This window comes from Hoplias malabaricus, chromosome 2, assembly GCF_029633855.1.
Source record: "Hoplias malabaricus isolate fHopMal1 chromosome 2, fHopMal1.hap1, whole genome shotgun sequence".
In the NCBI taxonomy this organism is placed as follows: domain Eukaryota; kingdom Metazoa; phylum Chordata; class Actinopteri; order Characiformes; family Erythrinidae; genus Hoplias; species Hoplias malabaricus.
The window spans coordinates 73,936,654-73,952,629 of record NC_089801.1 but is presented as its reverse complement, the minus strand read 5'-3'; the positions used below and the strand labels follow the sequence as shown (position 1 = coordinate 73,952,629).

General features: G+C 37.0%; 1 protein-coding gene across 1 annotated transcript; it reads right to left on the bottom strand.

The window, feature by feature from the left end:
* Positions 1-2,021: 2,021 nt before the first annotated feature.
* Positions 2,022-14,918, bottom strand: rcan1b (regulator of calcineurin 1b). The gene is made up of 4 exons (XM_066660141.1): positions 14,467-14,918; positions 9,257-9,430; positions 5,890-6,049; positions 2,022-3,543 (listed from the first exon to the last, which is right to left on the bottom strand). The coding sequence occupies exons 1-4, from the start codon at positions 14,668-14,670 to the stop codon at positions 3,374-3,376; spliced, it is 708 nt and encodes a 235-aa protein (XP_066516238.1). The 5' UTR covers positions 14,671-14,918; the 3' UTR covers positions 2,022-3,373.
* Between the last annotated feature and the right edge of the window lie 1,058 nt (positions 14,919-15,976).

Sequence of the window (15,976 nt, the reverse complement as noted above, 5' to 3'; positions counted from 1 at the left end):
ATGTCATTGCGAAGCATACATGTCTGGGTCAGTGTTCTTTTTTCAAAGCCCTTGAAGTAGAACTCCAATAAAGAGATTTCACCCATTACAGAAAATCTACATACAGGTGCTGGTCATAAAATTAGAATATCATGAAAAAGTTGATTTATTTCAGTAATTCAATTCAAAAAGTGAAACTGATATTTCACTTATAGTTACGTATATTATACACATTCATTGTACACAGACTGGTATATTACTAGTGTCTATTTCTTTTAATTTGATGATTATAACAGACAACTAATGAAAACCTCAAATTCAGTTTCTTAGAAAATTTAAATATTGTGAAATGGTTCAATATTGAAGACACCTGGTGTCACCCTCAGCTAATTAACTCAAAACACCTGCAAAGGCCTTTATTTACTAAATTGTGCTTGCTGAGATTAAGCCAGAAACGCAGCCGATTATCGCTGTTTTTGCCCCAATGCCCAGCTACATCGTTAGGGACCATCGCACAATTACTAGAAAAAACGTATAGCGTTTAATGTTAATATCCAAATAATAATCTCTTTCCTTATAGTACCTAATGCTGTCACATCAACTTACAAATGTACACAGTTTTATTTCTTACATACTAAGGCTAGTTTTGGTGAATTATTATCATTATTATTATTATTAAATTATTTTTTATTTATTATTATTATTATATTTATGAATTCAATAACCAAGTAAATCTGTTAAACTCTCAAGTTATGGGACCAAATGTGGACTCAAAACAACTTACAAAAGTACAGATATTTATGCTTCACACATTACAAAGCTTATTTTTGGTGAAAAGTTTAGTAATTTATTTTACAATTATTAAAATATTCAAATAAATCGATTAATCTCTCACGTTATTAATCTTAGACCTAATTATGTCAAACCAACTTACAAAAGATTAATAGATTAATATGGTTATTTTAATCATTATAAAAGTAATGACTTAACTTTTCACCAAAATAAGCCTTGTAATGTGTGAAGAATAAATATCTGTATTGTTCTGTGTTGGTTTGACATCATTAGGTCCAATAATGTGAGAGATTATTAGATCTATTTAGTTATTTTAATCATTATAAAATTAATGACTTATTTTTTCACCAAAATAAGCCTTGTAATGTATGAAGAATAAATATCTGTACATTTGTAAGTTGATATGACATCATTAGGCACTAGGTTTTTCTAGTAATTGTGCGACGGTCCCTAATGCTGGAGGAATCCGCGGAAGGAAGGTAAACGTGTAGTTTTTCCACGGTATGGAAGTTGTGTTCGTATTTCGCCATCTAGCGGCGACAGAATGCAACTAGTGCAGCATTTAAGGTGAAAGAGAAAATCCAGAAGAATCGATTGCTCATCCTTGGTGTCAATAATAACAGTGAAAACAGTGAGTTCTATTCAAGAGCAATTATATTCAGATGCATAATTTCAGTGCAAATAAAAAGTCAGTGCTACAAGCTGGTAGCACTAAAACGTGGTAATATTTCAAAGTCTGATGAGACAGATTTGCTTCCATACGTAGGTGTTACTAATCCAGTAATGGCTCAGTGTAGCTTACATTTAACCATCATCCATCCATTATCTGTAACTGCATATCCAGTTCAATGTGGCTCCAGAACCTACCTGGAATCATTAGGCGCAAGGCGGGAATACACCCTAGAGTCCTTCACAGGGCAACACACACTCACCTATGCCAATCCACCTACCAACTGTGGGAGGAAACCCACGCAGACACGGGGAGAACACACCACACTCCTCACAGACAGTCACCCGTAGCGGGAATCGAACCCACAACCTCCAGGTCCCTAGAACTGTGACACTACCTGCTCCGCCTACCACCCGCGGCTTTTTAAATAATTAGAGTATTTAATTAAAATGTGTTTTATTTTAGTTCGTTCATTTAAAACAAATGTAATTCTATGAAGATTATGGCGATCTTGTAACCGTTAAAATATTTTAATATAAAATGTCGCTCTTAATACACGTCACAACTTCCAATGTGCGACACCCGCCATTGTGCGGTTTCTTGAACTTTTTGACATCTGACTGCACGGCGCCAGTAAAAGGATGAAAGCACGCAGAGAGAGGACAGCATTTTTTTTATTGCCAGTGAGTGGCTAATTTATAAGTTCGGCGTTTTTTTCCATTACTACAAGGACTCAAATAGACATTGAGTATTTTACTTAACCGTCAACCCAACGTCTTTTTTTCAGAGTTAAAAATGTTTTTGGTTTTTTTTAATACCTAGGGGGTATTACACTTCAAGCAGAGGCATCCATTTCAGTGGCATGTAGTTTGTTAAATGAGATGTGAATGGGGTCTCATGATTAACAATGTTTAAAATAATAATAATAAAAAAAACACTTAACCTTTAGTTAGCTAGCAAACAATTCACATAACACCTTATGGGCTGGCATTGGTTTGGTCAGTACTGTTTTATTAACAGTAGGCTTATGTTCCCTCTAACTCATTCCTGCTGCCTAGATTAAATCATTCAAGATAAATCCTGAAGAGAATTCAACAGATATGGAATACATTCAAATACAACAAATACTGTATATACCGTACAGTAATTCTGCTGAAATCACAGGAACAACTGCAAAATGTTTTTTGTCATCTGACAGTGTATGACAAATCTAAATTCTACGGAGAGTAAAAGACAATGAAGCAATGCAGATGGCACAGTTGATACGCTGTGACAAATACTTAATAATGATAGGTGCGCCACATTATAAGGCTCTATTCTTAAAGTGCATAATATTTAGAGGAAATTGTGAAAATTTTAGCAACATTTACAACATTTTTGCAGAAGACGAGTCAATATAGACAGAGGCAACAAGCTATACACAGATAATGACAAGTCGGTGGCCTACATTACACTGTCAATGACAATGTACAGTCAACATCCAGAGGAAAACATGTTCTATAAGCTATACAAAATGTTTTCCCTCAACAGAAAACTGAAAAACACACACAAAAAAAAAAACACACCCAAAAAAATTAAAACCACAAACAAATGTAACCACCCAGTCCACTCTCATATGTCAGTTTCTCATATTAAGTAAACCCAAGGAACATAAATTATATTTAAAAAAAAATAAAATAAATAAAACAAAACAAAAACAAACAAAAAAAATCTCTAAAAAGATTTAGAAAAATAATCTTAATCTCGTTTTACAAGGTCAAGTTCAAAACAGTTTGAATTCAAACCCATTTAAAATGATGATGATGGGTAAATCCCGATCAGGAAAAAGGCGCTTGTTGCACCTTGACAGGAGGCAAGACATACTGTATATGCCTGTGCCTCCTGGAGGTTGCCAGTAAGGCCATCTAGACAACAAGTCCTTGACGTCTATGTTCACTCCTGGACAGAGGGAGAATAATCTGGGCGCCTAGTCTGGATGATTTTGGGGCGGGCCCGCTTTCCTCCCTCTGTTTCCTCTTCACCCCCAGAGCTGTCATCCTCACACACATGGACTATCACACTGGGGGTGGTGGTAGTTCCACTGTGTAATTCATATTGTTCTCCTGAAATAAATAAATATGTCAACTTTTGTATAAACATAGTGGAAAGACTGATTTACAGACGGACCAGTGTTAAGTTGTTTTAAACATATGATTTGTTATAATTTCTAATTTAATGTGGTATGAAAGAACACATTATTGTGACTCATTTTCAAAAAGTGCGAAAGCCTAAAACAACTGCAGTCAACATTTACATGAAATTAATAATTAAAAACAGTAGGCTGTTGAGACATCTTACAGGTTAAGTACAGTACTGTGCTATAGATTTCTTTGAAAACTTGAAAAATTCCCCAAAATTTATTAAAAGGTAGATGAATTATAGTAAATAAAGATATTCATTCATTCATTATCTGTAAGCGCTTATCCAGTTCAGAGTCACGGTGGGTCCAGAGCCTACCTGGAATCATTGGGCACAAGGCGGGAATACAACCTGGAGGGGGCGCCACTCCTTCACAGGGCAACACACACACACGTTCACTCACACCTACGGACACTTTTGAGTCGCCAATCCACCTACAAACTGGACTGTGGGAGGAAACCGGAGCACCCGGAGGAAACCCACGCGGACACAGGGAGAACACACCAACTCCTCACAGACAGTCACCCGGAGCGGGAATCGAACCCACAACCTCCAGGTCCTTGGAGCTGCCCCCGTTGTACAATTATTCAGTGTCTAACTGTTGTTTTGCGTATTTTGTTATCCCACCTTCCCCACTGATCATCAATGGACCCCCAGAGAACAGGTATGATTTGGGTGGTGGATTGTTATCAGTGCTGCAGTGACACTGATCAGTGGATCAGACACAGCAGTGCTGCTGGAGTTTTTAAATACTGTCCACTCACTGCCCACTCTGTTAGAAAGTCAGAGACCATAGCTCATCTGTCACTGCACAGCGTGTTGTCCTCTAGTGTTTCATGAGTGAACACAACAGGCTGTCGGCGGAATATTTTTGCCTCGTGGGCTATTCTCAGTGCAGCGGCGATACCGAGGGGTTTACAAACTCCAGCAGCACTGCTGTGTCTGATCCACTTGTCCCAGCATGACACCGAATAAAACATCACCATCTAAATCATACCATTTCTGTAGGGGAAACCCACGCAGACACAGGGAGAACACACCACACTCCTCACAGACAGTCACCCGGAGGAAACCCACGCAGACACAGGGAGAACACACCACACTCCTCACAGACAGTCACCCGGAGGAAACCCATGCAGACACAGGGAGAACACACCACACTCCTCACAGACAGTCACCCGGAGGAAAAACAAACAGACACAGGGAGAACACACCACACTCCTCACAGACAGTCACCCGGAGGAAACCCACACAGACACAGGGAGAACACACCACACTCCTCACAGACAGTCACCTGGAGCGGGAATCGAACCCACAACCTCCAGGTCCCTGGAGCTGTGTGACTGCGACACTACCTGCTGCACCACCGTACCGCCCTAAATAAAGATAGTTGCTAAATAATTAAAATAGTTATCCTTTAGTCACAAAAAAGGTTTTGGTTTCATATTTAGTTGATGGGGCAATATTTCAGAATTAACAATGTAATTATTATTTAACATGTAATGAGTCGTTCGTTTTGATCCGTATTATAGCAATAGACTCTTGTGGTACAACTCAACAGTTGAAGATGATGCATCTGAATATTAGCAACCCATAATTTGCATAAAAATTAAGCAGAGAATTATTGTTAGCTATCATTAGCATTTCAGTCAGTTTTTGATGACTGGATATTTTTTGTTGACAAACCACTACAAACCTAGCAGTGCCACTGTCAAGACTTAAATGACCTGGGAGTGTGTGTCTAATGCTGTTGAAGTGAAAACGGTCCAAGGTTAAGCAGTTATTCACAGGCTTGCACGAGAATGGAGTTCTTCTTTTATTCCTATTTGATTATGTGATACTAAACATGCGTACAAAGAAGCAAATCTAGCATAAATCACATCCACATTCAATTTAGAAGGCTCTAAACACATATCCTGCAGGTCAATGCAGTGTTCTTTAGTTTCTATGGGATATGGGAGCAGAAGACATGGGTTCTGTGTCTCACTCAAAAGAACTGTTTTCTACTACAGTCCATGTCCATGAAGGCTGAAATGGGGAGGTAAAATCAGATAATGTTTGGGGAGGAGTTCAATGTGTGTCACAGTGTTAACTGTGGTGGGTCTTCTGCTCCCATATACCATGGAAGCTAAAGAATGCTGCACTGATAAATACATGACAAAATATATATATATATATATATATATATATATATATATATATATATATATATATATATATATATATATATATATATATACATACATATATATATTTTGTTTGTGTTTTACCTGGTCCAAGTTTGGAGACAGCACACAGCAGGTCATAATTAATGACCGGCATAGCATCCTGACTTTGCTCCCAGCCAACTGGAGGAGAGGCAGGTGGGGAGATGAGGAACTGTTTTTCTGGCTTTGGGGGCTCTAGTCGAGGACTGCCTATATGCACAGACTGATAAAAGAGGGAAAAAAATAAGATGGGAATGTACCAAAAACAGGAAAAAGAAAAAGAAATAGGAGACAGAAATAAACAAATTATGAACTGAGCTATCTAAGCTCTGCCCATGATTGGGCCATTGTAATTACATGTGACATAAGAACCCTACAGCCTTTGTTTAAAGTATTACCATTTAAAGTGAAAAAAAATATATGATTTAAAAACATGGTCAATGGTAAACATGGCTTAGTGAGGAAAAAATAGGCTTTATAACAAAATTCCAAAATAGGGAAACTTTATTTAAGTGAAACCACATGTGAAAAACTGTATTGAGGTCAGCTCATGTGTATGCCCTAAACGATCCACTCTCAGATGTGCTGCATGACTGGCTACATGTCCATGTGCAAATCAGGTTTGAATATCTGCTGTAGCTACACCACTATAATTTTCACGACAAAAACCATTAATGTGACCAGATGTTGCTCGCATGCACATAAAATGTATTTGTAACACAACATGCTAACACTTTTAACCAGAGCAAAACCTGGTCAAACACAAACGCTGTGCCCTATTCACTCTATAGTGCATTATATTGGGGTTCCACCATTTTGTAGTAGTGTCCGAAAACAGTGGACTATATTCAGTGCACTCAAACAATCCCACAATGCACAACTCATGTACTCTAGCTGACACTAGTGGATAGCAGATATCCATAATGCACTGTGCTGTTAGGTAAAAAAAACATTCACTACCCTCCTGAATTAGTTCCCTATAATAGTGCACTGTATAATGAGTAATATGGAGAATAGAATATAGGGAGCCATTTCGGACACATCTAAAATAAACGCTGAAGAATGTATCATATTTGATAGCCTGAAACCCAAGCCCTCCGATGAAAATGTAAGTGAAGTATTTACAACTTCATTAAAATCTTCAAGTATGTATCTCCAAGACTGGAAATACACCTAAAAATAGGCACTCTTTCCTATGCTCATACCTTATTTACTGTGCTTAACACACAAACCACTCTATTTACTTTGGGACCCATTTCTGTTTTTTGTTCATATTAAGTAAAATTAATTATATGGAGGACAAAGGGGATGGCATGTGTATAAATAAATAAATGCACAAACAAATAATGTGATATATAAATAATATAAGCTTTTCCTGTTGTGAAAAGCATGTGGGAGATGGGAGCAGGATTTGTGTACATCCTTATGCACGATTTGATACATGTAAACACCTAAAAGCATGAACATAGATTTAACCATGTTTAATACAGCCACTGTGCTGCTGAGACAGAACAGAAGCACAGCAAAGCATGTCTGTGCTGTGATGTCCCCATTCGGTTAGTTTTACCGTTCAGACACGAGAACCACTGGGTTATTTATTAGTGTGCCAAATTGAAAAGTGAGGTGAGGTTAGGACAGCCCACTGAATTAACATATAGACGCAGTGGAAATACACAAGTAAATATTTTTAGAATTTAAATAATACAGATATAAATAAATGAAGAAATGCAGAAATAAATTCAAGACATTTAAATAAGTATGCCCTTTTTCATTCTTTTGCTGATACCACTTATCCAATTCTGTGTCTTGTTCTGTCTTCTGTTCTCAGATGTCCAATTCATTTAAACAAACAGTTCAAAACATATCTTCCTCATTTTCTGAGGGAGTTTTTACTTGCCACTGTTGCATCTGCTTCCACACTGGGGCTAGGACCCAGAATTCTGTAAAGCTGACTTTTGAGGACACAGGTTGTAAAAAGTGCTCTAAACATAATCCTAAATTGAACTGTTTAACACTATTTTGAAACAACAGCTTTACAACATCCAGTCAAATCTTGATAGATATGCCCCATCCCAGTCCTGTTTAACTTTTAAGTCAGGGATTAATCAAGGAAATAAAATGTATTTCATATTCTGTATTATAAAGTCTTTTGGCTAAATTGAGTTGTACCATGAAAAAATCTAGAATACTGAGTCAATATTTCTTTTAAGGCATCTGTTTTGTTGTCTATGGCCAAACACTCTTATGAGTCAAACTGCTATATGTAACACATAGTATCATGGTTTCTGTGTCAGAGCAAGAAAAAGTGAAAAATTTTCACTAACTGCATTCTGCCAGGACAAACCTTATATTTCCTTTTCTGTCTTCAAAGTTTGGACATATTGTGAAAATACAAACTCCCATTTACATTAATTCATTCATTATCTGTAAGCGCTTATCCAGTTCAGGGTCGCGGTGGGTCCGGTGCATACCCGGAATCATAGGGTGCAAGGCGGTAACCAGTCCTTCACAGGGCATAACACTCACACCTACGGACACCTTTGAGTCGCCACTACCAACGCGTATTTTTGGACCATGGGAGGAAACCGGAGCACCCGGAGGAAACCCACACGGAAACAGGGAGAACACACCACAATCCTCACAGACAGTCGCCCAGAGCAGGACTTGAACCCACAACCTCCAGGTCCCTGGAGCTGTGTGACGGCGACACTACCTGCTGCGCCACCGTGCCGCCTTCCCATTTACATTTTTTTTAAATATCATGATGAGTGGACAAATAGAAATGGCACAAAATAAATCTAACTTCCTTTCAAAAGTCTTTTTCCTGTGAAGTGACCATTTTAGGGCTTTTTTGACATCTTCATGGGAAAATTATTTGTAGTTTATGATATCTTCTTTAGCCTAAAGATTTAAAATATTGGAGAAGAACAGTGCAAGTGGAATTTGTTTTAGGAGTAAACAGGTTATTTTTAAATCTTCATATTTCTTTAGGGCACAGCAGGTAGTGTCGCTGTCACACAGCTCCAGGGACCTGGACCCGCTCCGGTGACTGTCTGTGAGGTGTTCTCCCTGTGTCTATGTGGGTTTGCTCTGGGTGCTCTGTGTGTTGCCCTCTGAAGGACTGACGCCCATTCCAGGGTGTATTTCTGCCTTGTGCCCACTGTTTCCAGGTAGGTTCCAGACCCACCACAACCCTGAACTGGGTAAGCGGTTACAGACAATGAATGAATTAATTAATTAGTTAAAATTTCTTTTGATTTTTGCAGGGAGATGATAGAAAACAATGCTGGCAATGTACTGTAGGTTTTTGTACCATAATTAAAGCTCAATTCTTCTACACTAGTTTAATACTCAACACATAAAAACAGTTCTAAAAATTTCTAATTGTGGACTACATTTTCTTCTCAAAACAATATAAAAATATTGTTACCTGAGCAAAATAAAGACGCATCTCTTTGCCATTAAAATCACTCTTGTGAAGTTTTATTCTGGCCTCAGCAGCAGAAAGAGCATCAGTGAAGTTGATGCGGACACGCCGGAAGCTTTTGAAGAACTGGAAAGATGCTCCAGCATCAAACTGGCGAAACAGTGCTTCAAACTGGTCCTGAAAAACAGAACAAGAGACATAAATAAGCCTGTTATATTTGCAGTAATATTTCTATTATTGTTCCAAAATATTGTTCTGTACTTCAGTATACTTTAAAATTAGTGTTTTGAAATCTAAAAATGTGTCCCATTACATAATAATTCTTCAAACATTCCTGGTCACAAATCTCTTGTAAATAAGACTACTTCAGCAAAAGTGTATATATATAAGCAATTGGTCAACTAAGATGTGTCTTCTTTTGTGGTGAGGTAAGTATTTGATCATATATTCATAAAAAATCAAAAACATGGCCCCCTTAGTTAAACATCAGAATCAAAACATAATAAAAGCATTGTTGCCTTTATTTTCATGAGCAGTCTCTGGGTGGCTGAAAACCACAGTTGTAGCCACCAGACAGATAGGTTTGCACTTTGTTATCTTTAAATGCATGACTGAAAACAAACTCTGGTTTTTCAGTGCAAATAATGGAAGATATTATTTCTAGCAGTGAAGTTCTATCAGACTGTTCTTTCTCCGTTTTATCATCTGACCTTTGTTACTTTGTGAAGATACTGTCACAAACCTGCTTTCCAGTTCAATATTCAGTATGTGTTCTGTTCCAAACTGACTCCTCCACTTCAAATATAAACAAACACACACCTAACTGCTTCTGCATACAATGCAGTTCATATATTGATCAGCACCCATCTCCCACCTTCCTTCCCCTTTCTTTCAGCCTAATATTCCAGCATTAAAAAGAAGCAACAAATTGTATAACACAGGCTTCTGGGTGGATTCTGTGTATCCAGTTTTTCTACATGCAGTACACAGTAGTCCATATGTATATTTAAATCCCATTTCCAAAAAAATAAAAAAGCTGGTATGTTTTCTAAAATGCAATAAAATCAATCTATGTTGTTTTTTCTTTTTAATTCACTGATGAAAATACATTTTGAAAAAATTAATTCCTGTAACACACATAAAAAAAAGTTGGGACAGATGCTTGTTTACCACTGTGTTACTGCACCTTTCAATTTAAAACACGCATTGTAATAATTTCAGAACTGAGTATTCTTATTGTTGCAGTTGAATTTATGCCCATTCTTTCTTGAAACCAGACTTCAGGGGGCTATATCACAAAGAAATTTTTCTCAGTTAGCCAGCTAACTTAAGCCCAAAGTCAAGACTGTCCAATATGAGCATTTGCTGAGGGTGATAGCTATTGGACAGTCCTCAAATTTGGGCTTAAGTTAGCTGGCTGAGAAAACCTGCTTTGTGGAATATCCATATTACTGCTACTTTCAAAGACATTGAATTCACCTGTGCAGTGTGCACTGACAGATGTTGGCTACTGGAATTCTGTTAGTTCTTTCCTGAAAACAGTCTGAAGCATGGACCCCTCTGACAACAGCACATTTCTATTGTCGTTTCATTGAGATGAGCTTAAGCCCATGGAACTCAGCAGCTTTACAGTTTTAGTTTAGCCTTCTATTCTTTCATGTTATTTGTCATTTAAAATGGCTATCCTCTATAGAATAGTAAAACCTGGCTGTACCTGAGTATTTAGTTTTTAGGACTGTATGTTTCTTGGAATAAGTGCTATTTGATTTATATTTACAGCATACAACTTAAAACATAAAACTGCTACATACAAAAACCTGAACATCCTTGCCAGTAACATCATTCAAAACTTAAAGCAATTTAAAGTTTTGGTTTAATATTTTTAAACATTTTCTCAGTGTGTGCAATCAATAGTGTACATTCATTTACACGATCTAAAACAAAAGAACAAAACAAAACAATACAAAAACCCTACCCTAATCTACTGAAGTAGGACATGCATATGCTGCCAATCACAAAGCTACACACATACTGGGGAAATTTAACCATTAATAATTATTCTCAAACAGATCTATGGCACATTCATTTAAAACAGACACCTGATGCACAATTATAAATCCTGGATTAGTGTTATACTGCAATTTTTTTAATAAATAGAGCCATGATAAATACATCAGTCATTTTTTGTTTAGTGCCTAAAGCAACACGTCCTGTTTCAATTTACAACATATTTAATTTACTTACACTAATGGACACTTCTTAATAGCCAATTCTCCTACCAGCGTGTGTTTCGATACTGAACTCACCAAACTCCTCACAGACAGTGACTCCAAATGGGATTTGAACCCACAACCCCAGGCCCATGGAGCTGTGACAGAAACACTTCATAGTTTTAATGCTACTTAATAAATTGAATTAATGTTCTCCATTTCAGGGGAAGGGGTTTGTCTTTGGTACAGAGAACCCAGTTCACTGTGACACATTTCCACTGTCTTTCAGACCATCTGAGATGACCTTGAGACTAGAGAATATAGCAGCATATAGGAATAACATTTATGGAAGAATTTCTCCTTACATAATACTATTTCAGGTTGCATTTCATGATGCAACATAGACCCACAAGCCCATCTCGCAATACCGTCAAAGGTTTATCATGTCTGAAGCTTCAAAGTATATGGTAATTTAACAGTGGTGTTTGTTCTTGCTCTACATGAACTGAGATTTCACTGGTTTTCCTAAATCTTTCATAGTCTTATTTAAAATATGAGGTAAAGGACTTCATTATTTGCAAACTTGCACTGATTAATATATATTGTTTTAACAGTTTTACATACTTTGGAAATGTCTGGCAAAACTCTAACCAAACATCAAATTTGTCTGCCAGAATTTTGAAAATCATTCAAATGTACTTTCACCAATAAAAAAACAAACAAACAAAAAATGTTCAAGAGACTTACAAAATGATAGATTATATTTTTCACTGTTTGGATTTTACAACAATCCAAACATTTGTATAAATGGGCTTGTACATCTAAGCATCTTTTAAGGCATTATAGGATTATTGCTTCAGAGATGGGTTTTCCTGGGCTATATGATTACAGGAGTGAGACTATATATTCACAATGCTGTTAAAAGACAACTTTACAAATATCCAGGTCCAAGCCCCCTTTGAACAAGCTGAGGGTGCTGAGCGGTACGCTAAAAGTACAAACAGTGTAAAGATATCTTTAAAACTTAAACAGTGGTTTCAAAATCCAATTTGGTTCCCTAAAGGCACATTCTTTTCTTTTCCATATGGAGCGAATATTTGTCATTTTTCATTACATGAAGTCCTGTTGATGAAATGATGTTCCCTAACTAAAAGGTACAGAACACATACCCTTAAAAAGGTACCACCCCCGTGACATTTTCTGAGTTAAATATCAAGAATGAAAGCAGATGCCTATCATATTCCACAAACATGCCCTAGACTTGTGTTTCTACAAGAGTCAAGACACAACAAATGCTAGAAATATTCAAATTTGTAAGCAGGCCTACAGGTGTGAAGTTAAATAACCATTTCCTCAATAATCCGCGATATAGCGGCCATAAACCCCCTTGAAAAAACCCTCGAAGTAGCGAATCCACGAAAGATGAACCACGAAGTAGCGAGGGATTACTGTACATGAAAACATAAGTAAACATAAAATATTTATTTTCATTTTTTATGCAGCTCTGTCATATTTGTTAGCAAAGAACGGCATAGTTGTTGATCTTCATGAGATTTCAACATAATGGAATGTATGGATTTAGTTTTTAAAGTTTAACGTCAATACTGAATCTCAGGTTTATCTTTTAAGATTAACATGTAATGAATAAATGTATAAAGATAATATTATGTTTATTCCACAGTGCAACACTTTTCACCAGATATCCATGAATGCTAAGAGTAAACCAAAGTAATGGAAAAACTTAAATCCATGACTACTGAAAAGGCTGTTATGTACACAAAGAAAATGCACTGCTTGCTTTTCCGTGTTGTAGTGGAAAATGACAAAAATCCATAGTGCTTCGAAAACCACTATGATAGAAAAAAAATTGCTTTCAAAGTGTATTAAATTAAATTGTGCAGTGGGCAAACCAACCAACATCTGTTTTTTGACTATTATCTTTAGAATATTACTTTTTTCGAATAATGGTACGAAAGTGCACATGGCTATAACATTATATGAAAATCACACCCTAAATATAAATATTTTGGTGCCTATTGCATGAGGAGTGTGTACATGGCTTCAATGTTTATCTGTGATAAACATAAAACATGCTCTTTTTTAATTTTTTTATTATTATTTAGGCAACAGCACTACCTGTCTACTTGTTTGTAGCAGTGTCTAATAATCAAATATTTCTAATAGTAGCTTCTAATTATCAATCATTTTGACAAGTAACCCTAATATGTCTAAACTACACTGTGCCAAATTTGGTGGGTCAAAAACTATGACCCATTATATTGTTTATAATACAAAATGTGTAAAATAAAAACTAACTAGAAAGTTCATGAATGTAGCTGGCTTGTAAGTTGGCTTGAAAGGCTTGCTAATGATAATTTAAATTAGAGCAAATATTGTAATACTTCATATCTGTATATACTTTTAGCACTACATTCAATTCATATTCATACATTCCTTCAGTTTATATAGAAAACATGTAGAAACAACACATTTAAATGTAAATTCTTTACCATAACCATACCTTGAATACATGTATGTATCATTAACGAACAGTGAACATCATGTTACAGAGCTGTTTTGTCACAGAGCTTTATGTATACTTTCACAGGCAGAGATTTACACCAAATCATAAAGAGTTTAATTTGGGTTTAATGCAGTGTGGCATATGAAATGAATAAATACATTATGTTCTAGTTGTATTTATTTTTGTATATGGGCGTACTGGTCAAGCTGTTCTAGTAAATCTTCTGATAAAACATACTGGGATGCATTTTCGTGCACTATTCAATGCCCTGAACTATCCTGATATGTTTTCGCTCATAACCTGGGCATCCTACCTACCTATGTTTGAATGCTCCTAGTGTCCAATGACAGATGATGATTCATTGCATAAAGAGGCTGTAGAGCTAATGTCTGCTGGACAGTTAGGCGCTAGTGATTAGGCACTTTTTGATACGTTATACAGAGAGCTGATGGTAACCCTGGAGCACTTTTTAACGTTACCTTTAGATGTATTGCATTGAAGACCTCCTCGGGGACTTTGCAGGCGATGAGAGCGTTGGGCTGCTCGTTCACCTGCACCTCCGCCGTGCCCGCCGCCTCTTCGTTTCCGTTTTTGGGCTGCTGCATGGCTGATGAAGGCTCGGAACAGCTCTGAAACACACTATTAAGCAAAGAGCCGGGTTTAGGGCGGAGAGCTGCGTTCATACCGCTAACAGCGCTTTCAGCTCTCCGCCTGCATCGGAGCCTCCGCCGTACTGCTGCTGTCGAGTGACAACAAAGCAGTCTTTTCTCTATTTACTTCATTAATTAATATTATAACATGCACAGACAGACTGAAAAAAAACCTCTGAAAAACTCTATAGCGGCGTGGTTGCCCTTGCTGTAGGTGTTATTTCGTTTTTACTCTATTTCAGTTAAATTGCCCAGTGTTCTCAAAATTAAAAAGAACAAAGCCCATTTGGACCGTTTTTTTAAACAGGAAATGACGCCAAATACGCTGAAAAGAAAACAGCTGATATGACGTTCTGTTTCCGCTGACGTCAGTGCACTCAGCTCTCGCCTGTTATTGTCGGGTTGTTATATTATACAATTTTGTAAATTAGTGAAACAAATAATCATCTCATTATTTCTCAGTCATATGTCTGTGCATGATTGCGATTTTGTTACAGTGGCAATGTGTATACATTATATTTCAACGGAATTTATATGTGGTTGACTGGTGCCATCTTATGGAGAATATATTTGATGCAATGCAGCAGGCAAGTAAACTGTTTTGCTGCGATCATTACCTTTCATAAAGGACTTCGCTGAAGTTGGCTTCTTATTCAAACTGTGCTTTTGCATATTAATTTGGTTACTGGGAATGAATGGCAAATGAAAAATGCATATAAAAGGAAAATCAAGAACAGGATGGCACGGTGGTGCAGCAGGTAGTGTCGCAGTCACACAGCTCCAGGGACCTGTAGGTTGTGGGTTCGATTCCTGCTCTGGTTGACTGTCTGTGAGGAGTTGGTGTGTTCTCCCCGTGTCAGCGTGGGTTTCCTCCCACAGTCCAAAAGCACTTTATGAAAGGAATTTAGAGTGGGTAAATTCGCACTTGAATCATTTGAAAAAGCCAAAATAAGTTCATATTACCCACCTATGGAGCAGGAATATAGCAAAACATTTTTGTGGGGTGTCTTTGATGTTTTACTGCCAGGAGCAAAAAGAGAGGAAGCCTAGTATGTCTGACAAAGTGTTGTTTTTAAACTTTTTTTTACTGGTGCTACATCAGCACATTAGACTTCCACTGCACAATCAGACTGGAGAGCTACTAAATTGAGGAAACCTCCTGAATTTTATAAAAATTTTGATTACATTTGTTAATGTTTACAAAACTCAAAAAATCAGGGTTGTATTGTATGGTTGTCTGCTGTCATATAGCATATCCCTTACATATTACACATATTTTATCAAAATGTATAATTATGTAATCAAGAGTTAAACAGATGTATTACAAACCAGGCATATA

Excerpts from the sequence above, each read along its gene's own strand:
- rcan1b (XM_066660141.1), bottom strand. The coding sequence starts at position 14,670 with ATGAACGCAGCTCTCCGCCCTAAACCCGGCTCTTTGCTTAATAGTGTG. Across the intron at positions 6,050-9,256 it reads TGCGTCTTTATTTTGCTCAG|TCTGTGCATATAGGCAGTCC; the intron begins GTAACAATATTT and ends CTCTTTTATCAG. Across the intron at positions 3,544-5,889 it reads TGTCTCCAAACTTGGACCAG|GAGAACAATATGAATTACAC; the intron begins GTAAAACACAAA and ends TATTTATTTCAG.